Source organism: Lagenorhynchus albirostris, chromosome 9 (assembly GCF_949774975.1).
Source record: "Lagenorhynchus albirostris chromosome 9, mLagAlb1.1, whole genome shotgun sequence".
In the NCBI taxonomy this organism is placed as follows: domain Eukaryota; kingdom Metazoa; phylum Chordata; class Mammalia; order Artiodactyla; family Delphinidae; genus Lagenorhynchus; species Lagenorhynchus albirostris.
In genome coordinates, this window is record NC_083103.1 from 30,686,936 (window position 1) to 30,709,429 (window position 22,494).

General features: G+C 39.2%; 1 protein-coding gene across 3 annotated transcripts in view; it reads right to left on the reverse strand.

Annotated features, from left to right (window-relative positions):
* Window positions 1-9,684, reverse strand: part of BBOX1 (gamma-butyrobetaine hydroxylase 1) — a 77,113-nt gene extending 67,429 nt beyond the window's left edge. Inside the window, exons 1-3 of one of the 3 annotated variants that reach the window (XM_060157747.1) lie at window positions 9,535-9,684; window positions 3,090-3,346; window positions 1,760-1,874 (exon numbers count right to left, since the gene is read on the reverse strand). In XM_060157747.1, the coding sequence (XP_060013730.1) occupies window positions 1,760-1,874; window positions 3,090-3,308 (334 nt within the window). In that variant the 5' untranslated portion in view covers window positions 3,309-3,346; window positions 9,535-9,684. Of the gene's footprint in view, window positions 1-1,759; window positions 1,875-3,089; window positions 3,497-9,534 lie in introns of all 3 variants that reach the window. The other 2 variants (XM_060157746.1, XM_060157745.1) reach the window with 2 other exon arrangements.
* Window positions 9,685-22,494: the final 12,810 nt, after the last annotated feature.

A 22,494-nucleotide genomic window follows, 5' to 3' on the forward strand; every position in this document is an offset into this window, starting at 1 on the left:
GCCACTCAGTTTTGTAATTGAAGACTCTTTGAAGAATCTAGCAAAGCACTCACTGGGGGGAAGGCAGGAAAAACATCTTTCCCTTGATACCCATCTGGATTCCACCAGCTAGCTGGACTAGATAAAGAGGAAAATGGATTCCTGGTGGTTTAGACAGAAAGCACTAGAGCAAAACATTGTCAGGTGTCAGAATGTTGAGATTAAGAGAATGGAGGAAGCTAGCTCTTGATAAGACTGGACTATGCTCGAACAGGAAGGGGACCACGTCATGCCCTATTGATAACCATGGGACAAGGTGAAGCTGTGGGGTTCAAGTTGGCTATTTAGTAACATCTCCACACCCAGTAAACTGTTGTAAGTCTAACACTGAAAACCATGCAGTTACCACACATGTTTGAGAATTTCAGATTCGAAAGGAGTAAGGTAAAATCTCTATCTTGGTGTATGACCCAGAAATCCCAGAAGAGGTGTGTATAAAATCCAACAAGGCTGGTCAGTTGCCCAAAGGGACAGTGGTCCAATATATCTGGTAAACAGCAGAAAAGAATGTTCAGGGAAAGTTGGCTTGTTAGTGTGTTTGTAGAAGTCAAGGTTCTAGTAAATACATATGAATCAGCATGTTTTCAGAATTTGAAAACATGAATTTGTGGGCCTTTGACCCACATCATCTTATGACACAAATCTTCAAAATACACAGAGAGTAAAGTATTAATACTTCCCACTTCTCCCCAGCACCTCTGTTTGAGCTGTATTACTGTGTACCTCCAAAAATCGTATTTAAAAAATAACTTTTTATCTATATTAAGTATTTACTTTGTCTCTCAGATCAAAAATTAAGTCTTCTTCATAGAGAACAGACTCATAGTTGCCAAAGGGGAAGTGGAGGAAGGATGGAGTGAGTTTGGGGTTAGCAGATGCAAACTATTCTATATAGGATGGATAAGCAACAAGGCCCTTCTGTATAGCACAGGGAACTATATTCAATATCCTGTGATAAACCATAATGGAAAAGAATATAAAGAAGAATGTATATATACATATATGCATAACTGAATCACTTTGCTGTACAGCAGAAATTAACACAACATTGTAAATCAACTATACTTCAATAAAAAAAGAAAAAAGACTGAAAGCAAATTTTAAAAAAACCAACAAAGAATAAAGTCTTCCTTTTCCACCGAATCTTTTTACTGGAGATTTTCTGAACGTTTCTGTGTTCACAGATTCCCTTGGGATTCATATAAACTCTCCCCAAGCAATTTGCTGTGCACAAGCCTGACACACACACACACACACACACACACGCTCACATGCACACTCAGTGTTGTCAATGTTGTGTATATCATTTCATGAGGTTCATAGATCACATAGTTTTATCTGATGCCAGGTTAGGAATTTCTGCCTTATTGACTCTGTGTGGTTCTGGCCTTAGATAAAATTCTTAAGGGCAAGTCTGCCTCTGGCTCATCCTGCTGCTTTGCAGGGGACACTTACGGACATCGACGGTGTGCTGGTTTTTGTGCTAGATGACAAGGACAAATATTCGCTGCATTTCTTTTCTTTCTGTCTCTTTAGAATGTCTAGAACTCCTCTATGTTTCTTTCCATCTCTACCTACATGATCTGTGTTGGTAAATCATTAAACGTTCCACCTAAATTACAATAACACTTTAACCAAAGCACAAGGGTTTTAATTTGCTTCTGAGCAAATTTCTTACCAGACAAGTTTTAAAGGACATTGAAGACCATAGCAAGGTTACCTGGCAAAAATAATTCTCTCTGGAGCTTTTCTCTGGCCTGCTGTGAAAAGCATCTTTTCTTCAGCCAATCAGCTTCATATTCACTGTAGTGGTCGTTTGGCCACGTGATATGAACCTTATAATACAGGAAGCAAATATCACTTAAACGTTTATTATGCTTCTATGTCCTTTGGTTCTCCACTCTTGCTGTTTCTGAATGTTATTTAAGGTTATCGGGGAATCGAATGAGCTCTTGCTCTTTTTTCTTTCTGTTTTTTAACTTATATACTCACAGGCATAGAATAAGCTTTTGGAAAACAAGGAAACTGAAAGCCAAGGGGATACAGCTGAGATCTGAGGCCCTTTAAATATCACAAAGAAATAAAACCTGGCTAGATCTGAGTTCTTGTTCTATATTCTGAAAACCTGTGGTCCCTAAACTTTCTGTGATGGTTAGAGATCAATTAATATTCCTGCCAAGAGTATCAGAAATAGTAATGACGATGATGAGGCAGATAATAATAGTAAGAATAACACCATTTTGAGTGTATACTATACAATGAGTGCTATAAATATAACCCACTTAGTCCTCATACAACTTGAGGGAGAAGCGATAACTAATACTCACATTTTTCAGGTGAGCAAAGTAAGAGGAAATAACATGTCTAAGGTCCCACAGCTAGCAAGCACTGAACCCTGGGGGTAAAGTCCTTAATTTGAGATGGAGACAAGAGTGGGAGAGGATGACCTTGCTGGTCACACTTGCTCTTCTGATAACTATCTTAGCAAATTTGGAAGAGAGAAACACAGGGTGAGGCCACATCTAGTTTGTGGTTTTGAGAGCTATGCTCTCAGGAATCCCGTACAAAGCCTTACACATTTACTCACGAATTTGACTAAAAATATTCATCAATACAAGTTTTTGAGCGCTCACCATATGCCAGCCACATGCTAAGAGTTTTACTCATATTAGCACATTGAATCTTCACATCATCTCTAGGAACAAATTTTGTTAGTATCCCTCATTTCTAGCTGAGTAAACTGAAGCCCAGGGGCATTCCTTTTATTAGAGACATAGTTTGATTGTGTCTTCAAGGCTGCCACTCACTGAAGGAATAATGAGCAACACTGTATGTTTTATTAAAATAATAGCAGTAGTAATAAAAATAGTAATAATAATAGCAGAAGCTTCCATTTAGTAAGCATGTGGACTTCGCACCAAGGACTATGCAATCACGGCTTTATTTATAAAATATGATCTAATAAAATATAATTCATCATGTAAATTATTGGAGACTAGTTCCTTTATTTAAGTTGAGAGAGAAGGCAGAGATAATTTAGAGATAGTTACCTTTTTCCTGTCAAACGTCAAGCCTTTGATACCGATGTTCACATCAAGAGCTTCGATGAGAAGTTTCCGTGCTTTTGCAGAATCCAGGTAGCAGTCGGGACACTGACAGTTGTCCCTCAGCCACACAGCAGGGTAGACAGACTCTATACCATCCTGCCAGAGGATTCGCATCAAATGAGCCCCATCCAGCGCTTCTGCCTTTTGGATGGCACAGTGCATGTTTCTGGTCCTTGAGGGTAAATCTTGTCAGCTACCTGCTATGACAAATCAGTGTTAAAAGGACTCTCAGGAAGATCGGCTCGAACTTGACTTCAATTCAAATGGACTCTGGCTTCTGCTATTTGTTTGAGTTTGTGGTTTCACTTATCAACGCTAGGACCTTTGTTCTGATGAGAGTATTTCATGAGCTGTAAACAGAAACACAGTGACTGAAAGTAAACAAGATAAACGTGCTGAGTCAGGATCCAGATGAAAAGAATTCCTTGTTTTTCTCACAGTAATTTTAGATCATAAGTTCAGAACGAAAGACACAGGCACTTTTATGTTTGCATAAAAGCTCTGGAAATGTTTTAAGGGAGAAAAATACTCCACAAATTGAAAGTGTAATAATCATACCTGTGCTATTTTAACTGATGCCCAAGTACACTGGCTCCAGCCAAACTAAATATTTTCTATCGTTCAACCTCCATACTTTCAAATCTCAGTTCCTCAGCTCATTCTGCCCCCATTGCTTAGGATGACCTTTCACAAACTTTTCTTTTCATGAGCCAACCTATCTGTATCCAGATGATTTGACAAATAGAGGCTTAAATAAGCAAGGAGTTTATTTTTCTTGTGTGAAAAGAAGTCCTAACATGACTGTCCAGTGATGGTAATGTGATTTCACAGAACCATGGGAAGCCCAGGCTACTGGTAGATTTTCTCCTACTTCTTGCCTCATGTTTGCAAAATGACTGCTGCATCACCGATACCACATCTACATTCCAGAGAGGAAGAAGGGAAAAGGAAAATCATCATGTGGCAGCTAAGTCTACCTCATTTTAAAACATTTCCCCATCTAGCAACTTCCAAGTATATTTCATTGACCAGAATTATATCACAATCTAACCTTAGCTACAAGGGAAGCTGGGAAACAGAGCTGTTTACTAGTCACATGCTTGCTCTGCAGAAATCAATGTTTTATTAGTGAGGAAGGAGAATAAGATAGAGTTAATATGCATTCAGCAGCATTGATCACACCCTTTAAAACTTACTCATATAGACATCTTTAAGGAGGCATTTTGGAGCCTTTCAGACAACTATCAATGCCATTTGTGCCCAGTCTTCCTTATTTTTTGTTTACTTTCATAATTATCTCACTTTTTTTTGAGATCTGAAACTTCATGGTGATCTCTGTATCCTCTAGTGCAGCAGACACATAGAAGATATTTAATATATATTTGAATGATAACTCTAGCTTTACATATGAGGAGGAAAAATAGAACTCTATTCTGTATTTAAGTAAGATTGTATCTGCTGAAGTAAAAGCATGACTTACATAACTTGATCAAGGGCAGGCAAAGTACTGCCTGTGGGCCAGAAGTTTTTGTACAGCTCATGAGGTAAGAATAGTTTTTACATTCTTATAAGGTTTGAAAAAATAAAACAAGAACATGTGACAGGGAATGTATACAGCCTGCAGAGCCAAAAAATATAATATTTGCCCTTTTACAGAAAATATTTGCCAACCTCTGAGCTAGAGAAGAGTTTACTATGTTTATTCTTTTTGTTCTTATGTGTTGTATGCTATTTAAGGGTCTGGTTATATTATCCCAAATTAACTGGAAACATCCCTGCCCAGTGAAAAATCTATGGCAATTACCCAAGTAAACAGCAGGAGAAAGAGGTTGGGGAATACCAGAATACAGATGATACCATCTTAAGTTCTCCCAAGGAGTAAGACAATTAAGGAAAAAAACCTTCTTATTTTTATCGTTAAACTTTCATGTGTATCAGTGTATATTCTAAGCTTAACTCATTGTCAATAAAGTGTTTATTAATGAGCTTGAAAATGTCTTGGTAGAAAGGATTTTTATAAATTTCACACATTGAATTGTTTTTAAACATTTTTATTGGGGTATAATTGCTTTACAATGGTGTGTTAGTTTCTGCTTTATAACAAAGCGAATCAGCTATACATATACATATATTCCCATACCCCCTCCCTCTTGCATCTCCCTCCCACCCTCCCTATCCCACCCCTCTAGGTGGTCACAAAGCACTTAGCTGATCTCTCTGTGCTATGCGGCTGCTTCCCACTAGCTATCTATTTTATATTTGTTAGTGTATATATGTCCATGCCACTCTCTCACTTCATCCTAGCTTACCCTTCCCCCTCCCCTTGTCCTCAAGTCCATTCTCTACGTCTGTTTTTTCATTCCTGTCCTGCCCCTAGGTTCTTCAGAACCATTTTTATTTTTTTTTAATTCCATATATATGTGTTAGCATATGGTATTTCTTTTTCTCTTTCTGACTTAACTTCACTCTGTATGACAGACTCTAGGTCCATCCACCTCACTACAAATAACTCAATTTCATTTCTTTTTATGGCTGAGTAATATTCCATTGTATATGTGTGCCACATCTCCTTTATCCATTCATCTGTCGATGGACACTTAGGTTGCTTCCATGTCCTGGCCATTGTAAATAGTGCTGCAATGAACATTGTGGTACAGGACTCTTTTTGAATTATGGTTTTCTCAGGGTATATGCCCAGTAGTGGGATTGCTGGGTCATAACACATTGAATTCTTAATGGATACATTGTTTGAAGGGTGCATCTCCTACCACAATACTGTTCTGTACTTAACTTGGCACCGTGCCAAGTCACACTAACTGTTGAACTGATCACACCGATAGATGTATCTCCACTAACAGACACTAGTTACAATCCAACCTTCCTTTTTAGGCTTTCTCTCGCTTTTTTCTTTATTTTTCTTCTTCTGCTTAGCAAATTTGAACTGGAGAAGGAAAGTGCATTCCCAGGTATTAGGGGAACCTGAGACTCTTCCCCCCAGCCCTCCTGAAATGGATGTTCTGAGGAGGGTATTTCGAGAGCAGTGGCCACATCAGGAGGGTGGTTGATGGAGGCTGCCTGAGGCACCTGGGAGAGGGTGGAAGAACTGGAAAGACCTGGGTGTTGCTGAAGTTAAATTGTTTGGGTATCTATGAAGGAACTTGGTGGGTTACTTCTACACTTCACAATTCCTTTCTCAACTTCATGACACATGTGAATGGTCATCCAAACAAAAGCAGGGAGCAATGGGAAAACAGTTTCCCTCTTCAACTTTTCTTGATTTATTTAAAGCTGTATTGGGGCAAATGGGCTGAAAATTTAAACAGGAAGAAACCATCAAGGATCATCAGAACTTGAAAACAGATTCTTCGTGAAAATGAATAGGCTTGTACGTGTGTGTGATTTGTTGAAATCTGTTTTTCAATTTGACTTGTTAAAATTGAGCCCTGTTATCGAGACCAGCTCAGAGCTTTGTGACCACCTAGAGGGGTGGGGTAGGGAGGCTGAGAGGGAGATGCAAGAGGGAGGGGATATGGGGATATAGGTGTAAATATAGCTGATTCACTTTGTTATACAGCAGAAACTAACACAACATTGTAAAGCAATTATACTCCAATAAAGATGTTAAAAAAAACCTGAGCCCTGTTGAAGCATAATGACCATTTAGTTATTTGATAAACTATTGTTTCTCTGAAGAAAAGAGAAAAAAAGAAAAAGTTTGATGCTCCTTGATATGTATGTATATATATCTATATCTGTATCTCTCTCTCTTTATATCTATCTCAGTGTGACCTTTTTGCTGAATTAAAGAGGTCCTATAAAATGAAAATGTTTATTTATTTTATACTTAACTATTCTGCTTATTATTCACAAGTATAATTTAGTTTATGAAATATCAGCTTGACTTTTGTGGGAGGAAGTAGTTTTACCTGTCCTGGAAAATAGACCTTGGATTCAGGTCAGGGGGGATTACCATCTGATGGGACAGATTTCTTTTAACTTCATCCCATCACTTGATGTGTATGTGTTGTTGTTTTTGTTGTTTTCCTTCCTAACTCGCTTACATATTTTTCCCCTTCAGAGTTATGGAAGTGTGTTTGGCACTCCTGTTTTGCACAACTAAATTGTTTTAGAGATTATCTTACTTAAGCCATGGGTGTGATTTTTGTCATCTTTAAAATTTTATAAACTCAAATTTTGTCAGCTGGTTTGGAAAATCAAGAAAGTAGCTCTGAAAGTTATCTTATGTATTGATCTTGGAAATAAAAGAAACTTAGAACTAGAAATCTCAGAGCTGGAAAGAAACAATCTTCAATATCACTGGGTTAAGTGCCCTCTATTTTTATGCAAGGAAAGTGGAAGCTCAGAGATGTTGGGTATGATTTGTCCAAGCACATACTGCTGGCTAGAGGGAGAGGTTGCCCCAAACCTGGATTTGCCAGTCCAGTACACACATAGAAAGTGAACAACTTCTGGTTCTATACAAGAGAGTGCAAAAATTCCTCAAATGCGAATTACAACTAATTTGAATCAGAGGTTTTAGTTAGGATTCTCAGGAAGTTGATGTAGAAACTACATAGTTACTATATATAAAATTAAGATTGCTGGAGATTAATAATATGCACCTGAGAAGGCTGATTCATCTGCTAGATTACTCACCCTCCAAAATAAAAGGCCGTCATATTTGGACTGATTTTTATAATGGAAGACCAGATAGAGTGGACTCATGTTATCAAATGTCAGGATCTGTTAATATCTATTTTCTCTTCCTCTGGTAAGTCATCAGACTTGCTGTCATAGAACAGGATTCTCTGTGTTTGACCTTCTGCTTTTAGGTATTAGGATCAAAAAAATGATCAAAATGCAAGAAACATGCAAATCATATGGGTAGGTGTGCGAGGTGTATCACAAAACCATGTATTTAGCACTTTTTATGTTCTAGCTGCTCTAATGATGCTTTCGACTGCACAAACCTTATTTAATCCTCCAGAAAACATTGTGAGATCCGTTCCATCACTTCCCTTTTACAGATGATCTTAAGCTTCAAGAGGTAAAGAAACTGATTTGAAGGCAGAGGAAATAGAAATTGTGACCACTACACAGGACTACCTCATGGAGAATCTGTAGCTGAATAATTTTCCAGGCAATAACTTCAATTTACCAAAAAGGTACTGTTAAAATAGTAGCTAACTCTCATGATTATTGGTTGTTGATTGACCTCACCATCCGACATTTCATCATTGAAAGGAGAGGACAGGAAGAAGTTTTCAGACATTACACCATAAAGGCTTAAAATATTATTATTCCTTTATACACAACCTTTAAATCATAAAACTCAGTTTCCACTTGGTAAGGTAGAAGTTGACCAAACTGCATTTGTAGTGTGTGAACTTTAATATGGTTTGAATACATACATACTCTACTCATTACATTTGCTACCTAAGTCCTTTTAACTTTTAGAAGTTATTGCTTTTTTTTCTCTACCTTGATTTAATAAGTGGCTGAGTTACTTAATAATTCATGAATATACTCTCATGGGAATAATGAATTCTATGAAGCCATTAGTAAAACTGGACCATTCTCTTGAGTAGGTTTACCCTTCTGACTGCTCCCTTATTTAAAGTACCAGATTTTTTTTAAGGTATCACATTTTATGCAAACACTTCCTTCCTAAATTATAAAAAGGAAAATTTTAGCTTCAGTCTGGTGGCATTACTACATTCAGATTGAAACTCAAATTATCAATTCATTTGTTTACCAAGGTAAAGCAGAGTACTGGGTCTAGATTTTAAGAAGGTTTCTAAATCTTTGCAACAGAACATATATTCATTATGAGAAATTCTATGTTTTCAAATAAAATCAATTCAAAATACCTGTCCTATGTCTTCTTGAGCTATATTCAGGAAGCAAAATAGCCTTAATTGACCAATATTCTAAAAAAGCATGTTACATTCAGTTTGGGGGCTTAACAAAGGGCCAAGGTGTAATATACAGTCACTTTCTCTGGGCTGGGTGGTGGATTAGTTAGTGAACATTTCCAGTTTCCAGCCAGAACCCCCCTCCCCCTTCACCCAGTCTACTTTTTAGACAGTATCCTCTCTGTGCCCTCTGTATGCTTCCTGGATCAGCTTAGGGACTGCAAAGTAATTTGACTACGAGACTAAGCCAAACATAATTGGGAAAAGGAAGCTGCCAAGAAGCAATCAGATCCACTGCATTCCAAAATCAAGCCTATTCCTAATGCCGGATGGACCATCCCCATCTCAGCCCACATGGCCGTGAGATGCATGTGACTGGATTTCCAATCGGATACTCCCCCCACCCCACCCCCAATCCGTAGACCCGAATCCACAAGCCCTTCAAAATAAGGGAAAGTTGAGCTCAGTTATACCTGTTCTCAGATGTGCGTTGTGTGCCAAGTCATGCAAAATTTACCAAGGAAAGAAAACATCAGCTTTGATCTTCAATGTCCTTTGGGCAGGTAGCCTCCTGATGCCCGTCACCTTCCAGATGTATCTGCCCCCAGTTTCCCTACGTCTGATGTACTGCTCTGACTTGGAAGCCTTTCTTCCTGTTCCTGGCAGCACCACTGCTGCCCTGCCCCCAGACACAGCTGAGGTTTGCAAATGAGGAAGGATGTCCCAATCTGAAGGTGTAGCAACTCCTGACGGGAGCTTGGAGATTAAAAAAAAAAAAAAAAAAAAAAAGTGAAGAGCTTTTATGGCCTAGAGGAGAAGGAGTTAGAAAGAGAAAATACTTTCACTTCTACTAGTGCCTAAAACCACAAAACCCCAGGACTCACTGCAATGCATTGCCGTAGTTAGAATCTTTCCTGGTAAAAGGAGAACAGTTCTCACCTGTCTTATCTCCTGCCCCTGAGGCAGCAGCAGCAAGTGAAGGAACGCCTTTACTCCTGTCCCACCTGTTCAGGGCAGCAGCTTTATTGCTGAAAAACCGCACTTGGAGAAAAGACATTGAGATGCACATTTAACAGGGAGGAGCTACTAGCTCCCACCTGAGCAGAGATGAGGCGGTACCTCCGTGCCCATAGAATATTCCATATGAGTCTCTTTGGAGGGAGCTTGACTAGTTCTCAGGGGCTAGTAGGAAGGCTGGGATGGTCCCTCCTGAGCCCGATGCCCTCCTTTCTCTGCCACTTTGGCTGGAGTGAACAGTAGCGGCCAGAGAGCATGGGGCTTTTCTGAAGGCACCTGGTTGCCAAGTGACTTGACTCCCAACACACAGCCCTTAGGGCAACAAAAGGGAAAGACCAGGGTGGGCAGCCTGCCAGGGACCCAGAGCCTGGCTGCCGGGCCTTCAGTAGGTGCGTGCCCGGTGCAGGGGGAGGGCTGGTGGGCAAGTCTCAGGTCCTAGTTCTTAACGGGGGTCCAGATTCCATTAAAAGAAAGTCTGCAGGTGGCAACTGAAGTCCAGGAAAGTGACCTATGAGCCCTCTGCCCTCCTCTCACCAAACACCACCCTTCCCAGGAAGACACCCAAACAGCCTCAGCCCACTTGTTGTTTCTTGCCTGAAGGACTCCACAGCTGTGAGACTCAGACAGGCAGCCACAAAAGAGCTAATGAGAGAGAGAGAGAGAGAGAGAGAGAAGAGAGAGAGAGAGAGAGAGAGAGAGAGAGAGAGAAGGAGAGAGAGAGACAGAGAGGGAGAGAGAGAGAGAGAGAAGGAGAGAGAGAGAGAGAGAGAGAGGGAGGGAGAGAGAGAGAGAGAGAGAGAGAAAATGCAGATCCATTCTCCGTGGCCTCTTCTACGGTCTCCTGCCCAGGATAACTCCCCCCTTCCAGAACTGCAGCGTCCCCTCCATTAATGATGCCCTGTCAGCTCTTTCACAGTAAAATTTAAACTGTGTCCTTTCATCAGTGGTCTCCTCCTCCATCTTCCTTCTTCCCTCCCCCAAGTCTCCAGGTCAAAAGACTGACATGCAGGAATCCAGTGAAAATCAGGCAGGTTTTGTTTCCCACATATGGGAGGAGAAGGTGTGTGGACATGGGGGTCCTCCATCAGTGTTGCCAGCACTTTAAACCCACAGTAACTGAGATGATAGGTATGCCAGAAGCAATCAGTTAATTATATTTTAAACATTAAGATGACATAATAGTGTAGAAATACACTCCACTGACTTTTTAAAATTTAACTTAATTTAATTTACTTTTTTATACAGCAGGTTCTTATTAGTGATCCATTGTCTACACATCAGTTTATACATGTCAATCCTAATCTCCCAATTCATCACACCACCACCGCCGCCCCCTGCCGCTTTCCCCCCTTGGTGTCCATACACTCCACTGACTTTTATTTCACACTTTGTGCTTTAGTAACAATTACTGGAATAAATTAGGTAAATTCTGTTCCAGCCTTCAGAACATTGTTGAAAAACTGGGTTGCATGAACACGGTTTCTAACAGAAGAGTGAAAGAAAACAAAACGACAACAATAAACAAACCTGTTAAGGTTAAAGTTTAAACACCTGCACATAAAGAATTAATTCCCACATTGAAAGCAAACAGACAAATCCTACTCTTGACTGAGAAGCCTCTTTAAGATTGAAAAAAAAAATAAAAAATAAGCGTTTCCCTGAGGCCTCTCTTCTATCTGTATTAACCCTTTACAGTTTTCAGCTTGCTTTCATATGTGGTCTCTCAGTGTACTATCCTGGCAGTGGCAAACAATGTTAAAATTCTGGGTTTCAGATAGAGAAAATGAGACTGTAGAGGTTCATTGACTACAGAAGGTCACAAAATGCGCAAGAGGTGACATCCGTACCAGAGCCAGAAATGTTGATATTTTGCCCATGTGTTTCTTTTAGGTTTAGGCTGAAGAAAAATTTATTTTAAAAGTTAATTCCATGTTAAGTACAGCTAATTGAACTTAAGTACAGCCAATGAGTTAGACATTAGAAACACATTGTAACTCCGTTTTTATTTTAAACAGAAATAGAATGAATGATGCCCTCATTTCAGTGAGCATGCACAAATGAAAGATGGTCTTGATTACGTGAAAGGCTTCTTTGGTGTCGTCCAAGTGGCAGAATTTGATGAGACTGAGCAAGATCTCACTTGCAGATTTGAAGGTGGGCGGTGTTTCCAGAGGAGGAAAGCCACTGGAGCCTGGAGACTCCAGTGGCAACATACCTGTATCATATGTAGCATCTGGTGATGCTAAAGAGGGTGACTTGGGCTTAAGAAAACATTGCTAACTGGCAGGACTCTTTAGTTTCAGTGAAATCTAGTGCCTATGGAAAGATTCTGCTGTTTACACCATTTCCACTTTTGAAGGAGGAAAAACTAACAGGATTTGCACATGATACTTCCTATACAGTCAATAGATAGTAGCATTCTTTCTGTTTAAATTTTAGTCATTTCATAAAGGTTGAAAACACACACACAAAAATTAATGATATTAAAAAGACTATAATTTATACATACTTCTCTATAAAGAAGAAAACCAAAATGACCCATAATCCCACTGACCTCATATTATTATTCAGAAAAATATGGAAATACAATCAATGAAAAGCCTTCCTTCTCTTTCTTTTGAATTACTTTTCCCAAAAGTAATAGCTGTTAAAAATTTTTTTTAGTCTACACTGAAGTATTTACCATACATATGTGTAACCCAGTGGTATGCTGGTAAGCACTGAAAAACCAGCTCTCTGTGCCCACAAGTTTCTAATTTTCAGGTAAATAACAAAACTACTTTCATTATCTAGGGTGATGGGACCCATGAGCAAGGAGCAAGCCCAGCCCAGAATCTGCAAAAGGACTCATTCAGGTAGGTAGAAGGAACACTTATATTGAGTGGGAAGCTGTCCTGAGTCCTTCCTCAGACATCATAACAAATACTGTGATGAAAAGTAAATATTGGTAATCATTTTGTGAACTAAAATCAATAGCCAAGCTCTGAATTTTTAGTCAGTCTCCAAGAACTTAGTAATTTCTGAAAAAATAATCTGTCCATAAATAGTCACCATTAATCTTATGATTAATAGTCACTACTAATCTTAAAGAGGGGTGGTAATATAACCAATTTGATCTTGAAAATAATTTTTTAAAAAATATTTAAATATTTGATATTTAAACTATTATATGTCCTCTTAGTGATATATGAGCTCCATGAGGACTTTGAGACTTCTGTATTTAGTATCATTCTTAGAACAAACAATAGAGGACTCTATGCTGTGCCCTGTGTTTTAGGGGGCTCTACTCTGGCCCCTCTCCATCCATACCAGTCCCCATAGGTGACTTCACATGGGACCAGGGGACCCACCTGGAGCCTGTACCATCCCTCCATTCTAGGTGATGCTCTGTGAACACAGACCCTGACATTTCAGACCTGCAAAGACTTGTGTCTGCTACCAGGGTCTGTAACCATTCTCTTCTCTTCTGCTAGGCCACTGAGGTTGTACAGCACCCCTGATATGAAAAACCCTAGGCCCAAGGGGTGGTCCAGGGGCAGCTCTGCATGTGTGTGTGGTGTACAGATAGATGAGCTTACATGTGTTTTCTGGAGTGTCCACATGATCTTCCTCCCAGTGAAGGGTGAAACCTGAGATTGATGAGAAGTGGACAGAGCTGTGGCCTCAGGTTGCCGGCCGAGGGCTAGAGTCTACGGGCTGGCTCTCCCTCCCCTGTCAAAATCTGGTGCAGAACAACAGGAATCTGGGAATTATAAATTCAAACTTGGCCTCCTAGATTATTTTGAAGGTATATTTTTCAAGGTTGGGGGATAGAACATATTTTATTCAACAGTTAGGTTGTCACAAGCAGTGGTATGCTGGTCAATGTTTAACAAGAGGCTCTCTGAAAACAACAGCAGCAACAACAACAATGAACCAATTTGTAGTGTTTTCCATTTGCCATGGTGTAAATTCTCCCACCACGACCAAATTCAAACTGCCAATGCAACATTACTGAATGTGAATTTGGGAGGAGATGCATACAGCTGGCTGTATGCAGGACCCACCCATTCTTCTTGCATGGCCCTGCAATAAATCTTTCTCTGCTCCAAACTCTGATGTTTCAGTTTGTTTGGCCTCATTGTGCATAGGTAACATTTATATTTTAAATATTTAGCTTTGTAGTATAGGAGCCTCAATTTGTACTCCCATTCTTGGAACCCCCCCCCCCACAGCCGAATGTTACTGATGCACCCTAGTGCATAGAAAAGTGCTGGAATATAGTAAACCTTAATAACTATCTCTTGGCTAAGAGGCCTTATAGGTGCATGACTTTAGGTAAGCCATTCAGCTATAAATTCATCTGTACTTTACAGAGCTCTTGACCAAATGATACAGTTCATGTGAAAACATCTAGCACAGTTCTTGGCACCTTATATACAATCAATAAATGTTGTTGAAAGAATGAATAATAGACTTTCAATAAATTTTCATATGTTTTTTATTATCATATTTGGGAAAAATTCAAGTTTTTTAGTTTAAGCTGTTCTTAGGTTTTTGTAATTTTCTGCAGTTGTCTATAGGTCAAGACAAATGCCCATTTCTTTGAGGGTTTTTCTTGGAGAATCCTTTGTGATAGACATCTCATTTTCATACAGTTCCCAAGGGAACAGTGCTCACACAATGTTACTCATTTTAGAAAGTTTGGTAAAATTCCATTTGGCTACAAGTCTGTTATTCGAGCTCAGGGGAGGAAAGGCTGTGTTTTATGCTCTAACTTTGTTCTCAGCTGTATTTTGTATCCTGGGATAGTGAAGAGAAAAAGGGCTTTGAATTAGTAGTTGAGATTTAGTCATTCCATATACTATCCTCAGTGAGGAATTCAAGATGAACATGTGAGAAATAAGGAAGATTCAGCAGAGGCATTCTCCCTCTCATTTGCTTGGCTAACTGAATAAATCTTAATGATGAGTAATCACTTCTGCTGAGAGAGTTGTTACCTGTGAAACATAGTCCATTGACTGGTTGTTGATACACTTAGTTTAAGCGTTGCTTTTTCTCAATCATTCCTAATAGCAGATATTTTACTTTTCATGAGGGTGTTTTCTTCCTCCCAAAGTATTTCAGTATTTCTCCCATGTGCTCAATGAACCATTATTTCCCTCCTCAATATTTTTTAGCCGATAGTCATGTTTTCTTTCTTTTTTTTTAGGTGTAATTTTTCTTCCTTTCCTTTTTTTTTTTTTTTAGCCATGTTTTCTTTTCATAGTGTCACCAATAGCTTTTTGTTTTACCTCCCAATTTCTATGAAAAAAGTTGAGTGAGCTCTGTTTCTATTATCTCAAAACTCTGGGAAAGAAATCTCTTGTAAATAGCAAAAATATGTCTGGGAATCTTCCTTTACACTATCAAAAAAACAACACAGTTCTTTCTCCAAAAGATCTCCAAAAAAGAATATCCTAGGATCAGACCACAAAAGTGTTGAAAACTCATCTGAACAGGCTGCTGAATGGAAACACAAATGGATCCATGCGCACATGAACCTAAAGGTAGCACTCAGGAAAATCATCAGTAAATGGAGAAGTACAATTGAAGTTGGGAAGAACCTTAGACATCTTCTGATCTAAAATCTTAATTTATAGATGGTGAATCTGGACTACTTCTGCAGGAAAGAAAAACCAGATAACATCAAGAGTGATATCATCTAGGTGTCCACTCTAGAGATTTTCATTTCTATGTTAGTGAAGATAGCTTGGGTTATGGTGCATAAATAAATAACTGCAAAAGCTGAATGGCTTAAAGCAACTGTGAGGTATTTCTCACACACATGACATGCCCATCATGTGTGGGCAGTGGGGTCTTCTCCATGAACTTGGGGATCAAGACTGATGAAGTCTCTACTACCTGGCATATCACCAGATGCTGTAGCAGAGGGACAGTAAGCATGGCTAATTATGCCTGGAATTTAAAGACTCCCATCTGTAAGTGTCACATACCACTTTCACTCATTTTATTAGTTAAGCAAGTCAATCATCACACATCCCTTCAAGGAGGTAAAGAACTGCAATCCAACCGTGTTATTGGGAGGACGAAAATGGAATACTTTTGAACTGTCCCAATGTCTGCAAATCCTTATCACTCCTACAGTCACTGACAATTTTCAAATGTGTGAACTCACAGACATAGATTGTAAACATAATATATACTAAGACATAATAAGACCCTAACAATAAGATGTTTTGAGAATACAATTATAGAAAATTAATTCTAGGAAATTAGCATAGAACTGAGTGGCTGAAACATTTCTTCCAACTCTCACCTGTCTGAATTAGTAAGATCCAAGCAGTTGCAAGATAAGTGATATTAAGATTATCTAAGGAAAGTGACAATTGAAGGTGAGGAAACATTAAAAACCAGGAGTTAGAAGAAGAAAGCTGATAGCACCCCTCCAGCACCACCAAAGGATTTGGCAATGCAGATGGATGCATTAGTGTCTGACAGCATATATCCAGTAACGTTTGAGACCCACAAATAGTTCTCCTTGCCCACCAACATATTTTTATATCAAAATTTGGCTTTCACAGATTTTTTTTCATAGAGGGGGAAAATGGACAGCTTAGGCTAATAGGAATATTTTCCATCTCAAAGTTAAGAGTTCTTGTTCTAATTCAACAAATTGGTCTCTAGTTTATATGCTTCAGTGTGGACATTGCAAGGCAGTCTCACTTAGTGTTATCAACTCCGAGAAACTGACATTTTTTGGGTCTGCAAGGCCAATACTTGATTAAGATAAAGTCACCCAGGAAACGCTGCTGGATAAGACCTTCTCCTCACCAATATCTGACCTCCCGTCTCACCCTCTAAAAGACAGTTCTTCCTTCTCCATTGGAAACACTGTCTTCAAACTATGATGTGCAGGGTGCTAGTTAACTTCCTTTCTTAACATGATCTCTTTTCTGCCAAAAGAAACTGCACTAGTAATAGGCATCCCATTGATTGAAAGGCAAGCATCTTCTCATTGAGATTTAGTCTCTTCCTGAGATCTTTTCAAATGCAATTATCCTTTGAGAGAAGCACTACTTTGTCACTAATGTTTACTGAGCATTTCTTGTGGAGCAGACACTTTAATCAGTGTTTGATGCTCTATTTTGTTCAACCTTCACAAAACCCAATGAGGTAGACACTATTATTCTTACTTTACAGGTGAGTAAACTGGAGTTCAGAGAAGGTTGTTAACTTGCAAAAGTTTATTCAGCTGGTAATTATCAAGGCTGGAATTCAAATACAGTTCTGACTTCAAAACCAGAGCTCCCCATCACTATGTAGCAATGAAGAGACTAAAAGTAATTGCAATATTCATTTACTCACTTCTTCAACAAGCATGTTTAAGAGCCCACCATAAACACTTCGAGATGCTCCTCAGGGAGCTATTATTCCACTGAGGAACATAGACAATAAGGAGGAAATAAATTAATGAGATAATTTCATAATGAGATAATTTCACCAGTTAGTGGTAAGTGCTGTAAAAAATACTAAACAGGGAAATGAGGTGGAGAGAAATTTGAGTGAAAATATATTAGTTGTGGTGGTCAGGGAAAGCTTTTTTTTTAAATGCAGAAAATGCTCAAGCTAAGAAGCGAATGATGAGAGAGCCAGCCTTTGGGAGAGGATGAAAAACATTGCAGGCAGAGAGAACAGAGGACAGGAGAGTATAAGAACATTCCAGGCAGGGAGAAGAGCAATGGAAAATGGTTTGAGAGAAGGGTCAGTCTGGTGCCCTTGAGGAAAAGACGGGCCACTGCAGATGCACATGGTGATAAGGGGAAGAACTGGAGGAGATGAGGTTAGACAGATGAGCAGGAATCATTTAGGGCAGAAGATGGGAGGCAGGGAGCAGCATCTGCTCTTGGATGAGAGTGAAAGAAACGAGAGGGAAAAATTGAGAAGTCTTGGAAGACAGAGGTTTAAAAAAATATTTCTTTCAAGGGACCAATCTTACTCCCAGAGATTCTTACTTTGTACCCACCCTGCCAAGACCTAGTGACATGTACTACAGATTTGGATTTAGCTATGCAAACCATTGCATTCCTTCAAGCACCTGTTGAACACAAGACACAAGATTGCCTATAACATTGAGCACAGTTAGGTCAAGCATGCATTATTACAAACAGCTGTTTGTAATTAAGACTGTCACATTTAGAAAGATGTGTAACACACTGATGGTGGTTGAGGTTAACACAAATAGCTGGAAATGGGACTAAATAAATGATACCCATGGATTTGAGGACATAAACTGATAAACATGCCTTCCTAAGATTATCAAATGGTTCCCAAATCAGCACTGTAACATGGGTCTGAATCCTATAGGTTCACCTTGAAATTAGGGGGTTTCTAAGGCAAAGGTTCAAGTGATTTCAAAGATGGAACATGTTTCTTATTCTGTGGCTAAATTCTAGGAGACCCAGGGGGATCCAAGGGAACTTTCCTTGTTGTTTTCTTGTGAGTGTATCTCCTGCATAAACCTTTTTCTGCAAGCCAGCAATCAAATTCAACAAAGTAACAGATAGTTCTGTTTTCTGATTTGTTGTTTAACAAATGAAGTGCTCTCCAGCCTGTTTGGATACCTCAACAAAAGACTTAAACATATGTGTGGGTAAATGGATTTAGGGTTTGATAATATACTGTGGAAGATGAATTTAGAATGTGACTGGAAGAAAATATATACTACACTGAAATGTCTTAAAGAACCTCGTCCAGTGTGTGCAATCTGTGGGCAGACTTGCACTTGAGAAAGTATATTAAGTGTCTTTTGTTCCCTTAACACTAGATCCTAAATCTCACATTCCTTTCTTATCCAGATGTATTTACAATTCTTTAAATTTTTTCTTAGCTTTGTAGGGTTCTATAACATTCTTTGTTTTTCTTTCATGATCATTTTTCCAATTAGCTCACAAGGCTCTGATGGCATTTTTGGCAGAAAGAGGGTAACTCCTCACTCACTACATGATTTGAACAGTGGGAAACGAGAGTTAACACACCATTTATATAAAACATTTGGGAAACAATGATTTGTGGGTTCATTATTTGTCTAGCCAAATTTCAATTTCTCAAAATACTCTATTTTTTTCCTACTTCAGAGAATGTCATCTTGAGTATAAAGAGTCACTAAAAATGCTTCATCCAGACATGTGTCCTTGATTTGCAAACGTAGGAGTGAGTTTTAACTTTGAGATGTTTTTAGACAGATAGACTAGAGCTATAAAAACATCTCAATGGAAAGGCTTTACTCTTCTAATAAATTACTTAAAAGGGTTGGGCTGGCCCATTAATGGCTTTAAAAAAATTAATAAACACAGAGCTCTGAGACTGAAATACAATGGAAATCTGGAATTCATTTGTTTTATAGTACACTAACATTCCAAATATTTTTATTATAACTTACCATATTTGATATATTACTAAGTTAAAAAACATTAATGATAAATACCAGGCACAAAAGAATTGTGACATGTCATATGAGTATACTAATTTATTGATTTCTTAGTGAGTTTGGAAATAAAAGAAATCATTAATGGAGATTATGGCTGTATAATTCTGGATAATGAAGATCTTTGTTTTATATTTAAGGAAATATTTTTATCTGTTTCACTTTCTTTTCTTATAAAATCTTACATGATCATAAAATTTTAAACAACATGGAACTATATAAAGTACAGGACTGAAGTTCTCTCCTGACTCTCTTGTCCCCAAATTAATTTGCCAGAGAGAATCATGGTAACAGTTTGGAGAATACCTTTCCAGATTTTTAATGTTTATATAGATTTACATAAAGGTATGCCTACACACACAGTTACATACATACATACATTTATACAAGAGACATGTATAAGTTCATACATGTATATAAGAAATGAGATTATACTATATACATAGTTCTACAACTTGCTTTTTCACTTGGATTGTGGAAAACTTTCCCTATGAGCACATGGAGTAATGCCTTACTATCTTCAACCATTGATATTGAAAAAATGAGACTTTGTTTTTCCCTCTCGGCTTGGTAAAATTGGAAAAGATTGTTAAGGCCTGTCTTTAGGAGGGCATGGAGAAACAGGCCCTCCTAGGTCCAGTGGGTGGGAATGTAAATAGTGATGATATGAAGAGCTCTAACAGCTTTCCAGGGAATTTAAGCAGTATATAACAAAGTTTTAGTGTGCAATGTCTTTGGCTCAGAAATTCCTCTTTAGTTTTCTAGCATATAGAAATAATTTTCATATGTAAAATGATATATTCAAAGAGATATTTATTGCAGCACTCTCTGAATTTAAAAAATTTGAGAAGGTAAACAACCTAATGCCTATAAATATGGTGGAATGGCTACATTAATTCATATCCATCCTTTTTTTTTTTTTTTTTGCAGTGGGTGGGCCTCTCACTGTTGTGGCCTCTCACTGTTGTGGCCTCTCCCGTTGAGGAGCACAGGCTCTGGACGTGCAGGCTCAGCGGCCATGGCTCATGGGCCCAGCCCCTCCATGGCATGTGGGATCTTCCCGGACCGGGGCACGAACCCGTGTCCCCTGCATCGGCAGGCGGACTCTCAACCACTGCGCCACCAGGGAAGCCCATATCCATCCTTTTATTTCTCACATTGTGCCAGTTGGTTGGGCTACAGCAGTTCTAGACTGGGCTTGGCTGTAGTTCATGAGTTGGGTTCATGTCCTCTCCATGGGTCTCCCATCCTCTTTGGACCAGTGACCACCTGAGACATGTTCTTCTCATGGAAAAAAGCAGAGGTGCAAAAGGGCCAGCCAATCCATATAGTGTTATTTGAGTTCTTGCCAACAATCCATATGCCAAAGCAGGTGCTATAGCTGAGCCCAACATGAATGCAGGATTCATGCCATTATCTTCCAGTCTATGGAGGAGGTCAAGGGGGAGGGAGTGACCATTTGCAAACAATCTAATGAAATCGAATAATCTAAACAATTTTAAACAGATCCCACAGGTTTCCAATAAATTTTAGGTACAAAGAAGTCCAATCCAGTCTAGTCGAATTTAAAGCTTCAATGTCATATTCAATTTACTGCTTATGTTCTACTCTTCTACATCCAACTTCAGCTTGATTTAGGGCTGGGGCACCTGTTAGATCTCTCTCTTCTTTATCTTCCTTTTCTTGTTCTCTCTAGTATGGAAAAAGACGGAATAGTACAAGCATCGCTAACTGAGCAGGTCTCAGCAATTCTCCATGTCTCTGGGCAATCTCTGAGTCGCTGGCTAAGATGGACTGGCTGCTGATGCCCCCATAAGGCAAACATGCCGACTCTATTGTGGGGTACAAGAGGCCCCTTTGAGCTTTCCTTACTGCCTAGTTTTTTATTATGAGATTCTTTCTAGCTTAACTGTTTTGAACCCATGCAGCATGTGCTCCTGGCCGTTTATCCCACAGCTTCTTGATGCTCTTGATATCTCACTGGGTGCCCAGCCCTCTTGGGTGTGTTACCAGCAAGATATTTCCTGTTCAACCACCTTTTGACATGCCCACTTAACCTTGAAAATTTCACACATCTTTGCCAAATCTCACCGTTGAAGTCCCTCTCTCCATGCTGCCATCTCTCTCCAGTCCCTTTGCCTTGCTCAAATAGGCAGATTAGCATGATTATTGCCTAAGCAAAGGTCCAACCAGGGAATGAGATAACAATTTCGTGTTGCTGTGGACACCCTCAGGCTCTCAGATTGTCTTCTATGTGCCCTCCTCATTAGCTTTGGGGTGGGGTAAAGTTAGGAGGCACCTTTTCTTTCTCCAAAAGAAGCTGGAGTTGGGGAGTCAATGACTCTCTACTCCCACACACCACTAGCTCTCTGTCTTTTTATTTAGGCTGGTTGTTGTGGCAGGGAAGAGAGGAAGATGACTCAGGTAGCTGAGATATGGTTGGGTTTGGAAGAGCCAGATCTACTGCTTCTAAATAAGCCTTGGAGAGAATTTGGCTCACCTTTGTTTTTTGCTCTTTTTAAAATGTGGGGTACTTGTCACTTCTTTGTCATCAGCAGAGGCTCCCAAGAGTCAATTCTAAGGAAATGGGAAAAGTTCATTCAATTTCATATTACTTAGTATATGGGATTTCCAGTCAAGAGCAGCCATGCTACTAGGGAAAGTATTATACCTTCAGGATATAATTTCAGTGCCCTGGAAATATCCTGTCTTGGATAAAAATGCTCCATCTTAAAATTCTTAGTTGGTGGGATCCTAGAGATAAGCATTGCTTCCAAAATGACTAAACCAAGAGAACATCTTAATCTCTTCTATCCTCAGTTCAGCTGTCTGGCACCCTATGTCTGAGTGGGTCAGAGTTGGGTGGCTAATTGGAACCATCCTGAGAGGCAAGATGCAAGGATATCACTTAAACTTACCATATATAGTATCAGCTGTAGCCTTCCCAGTA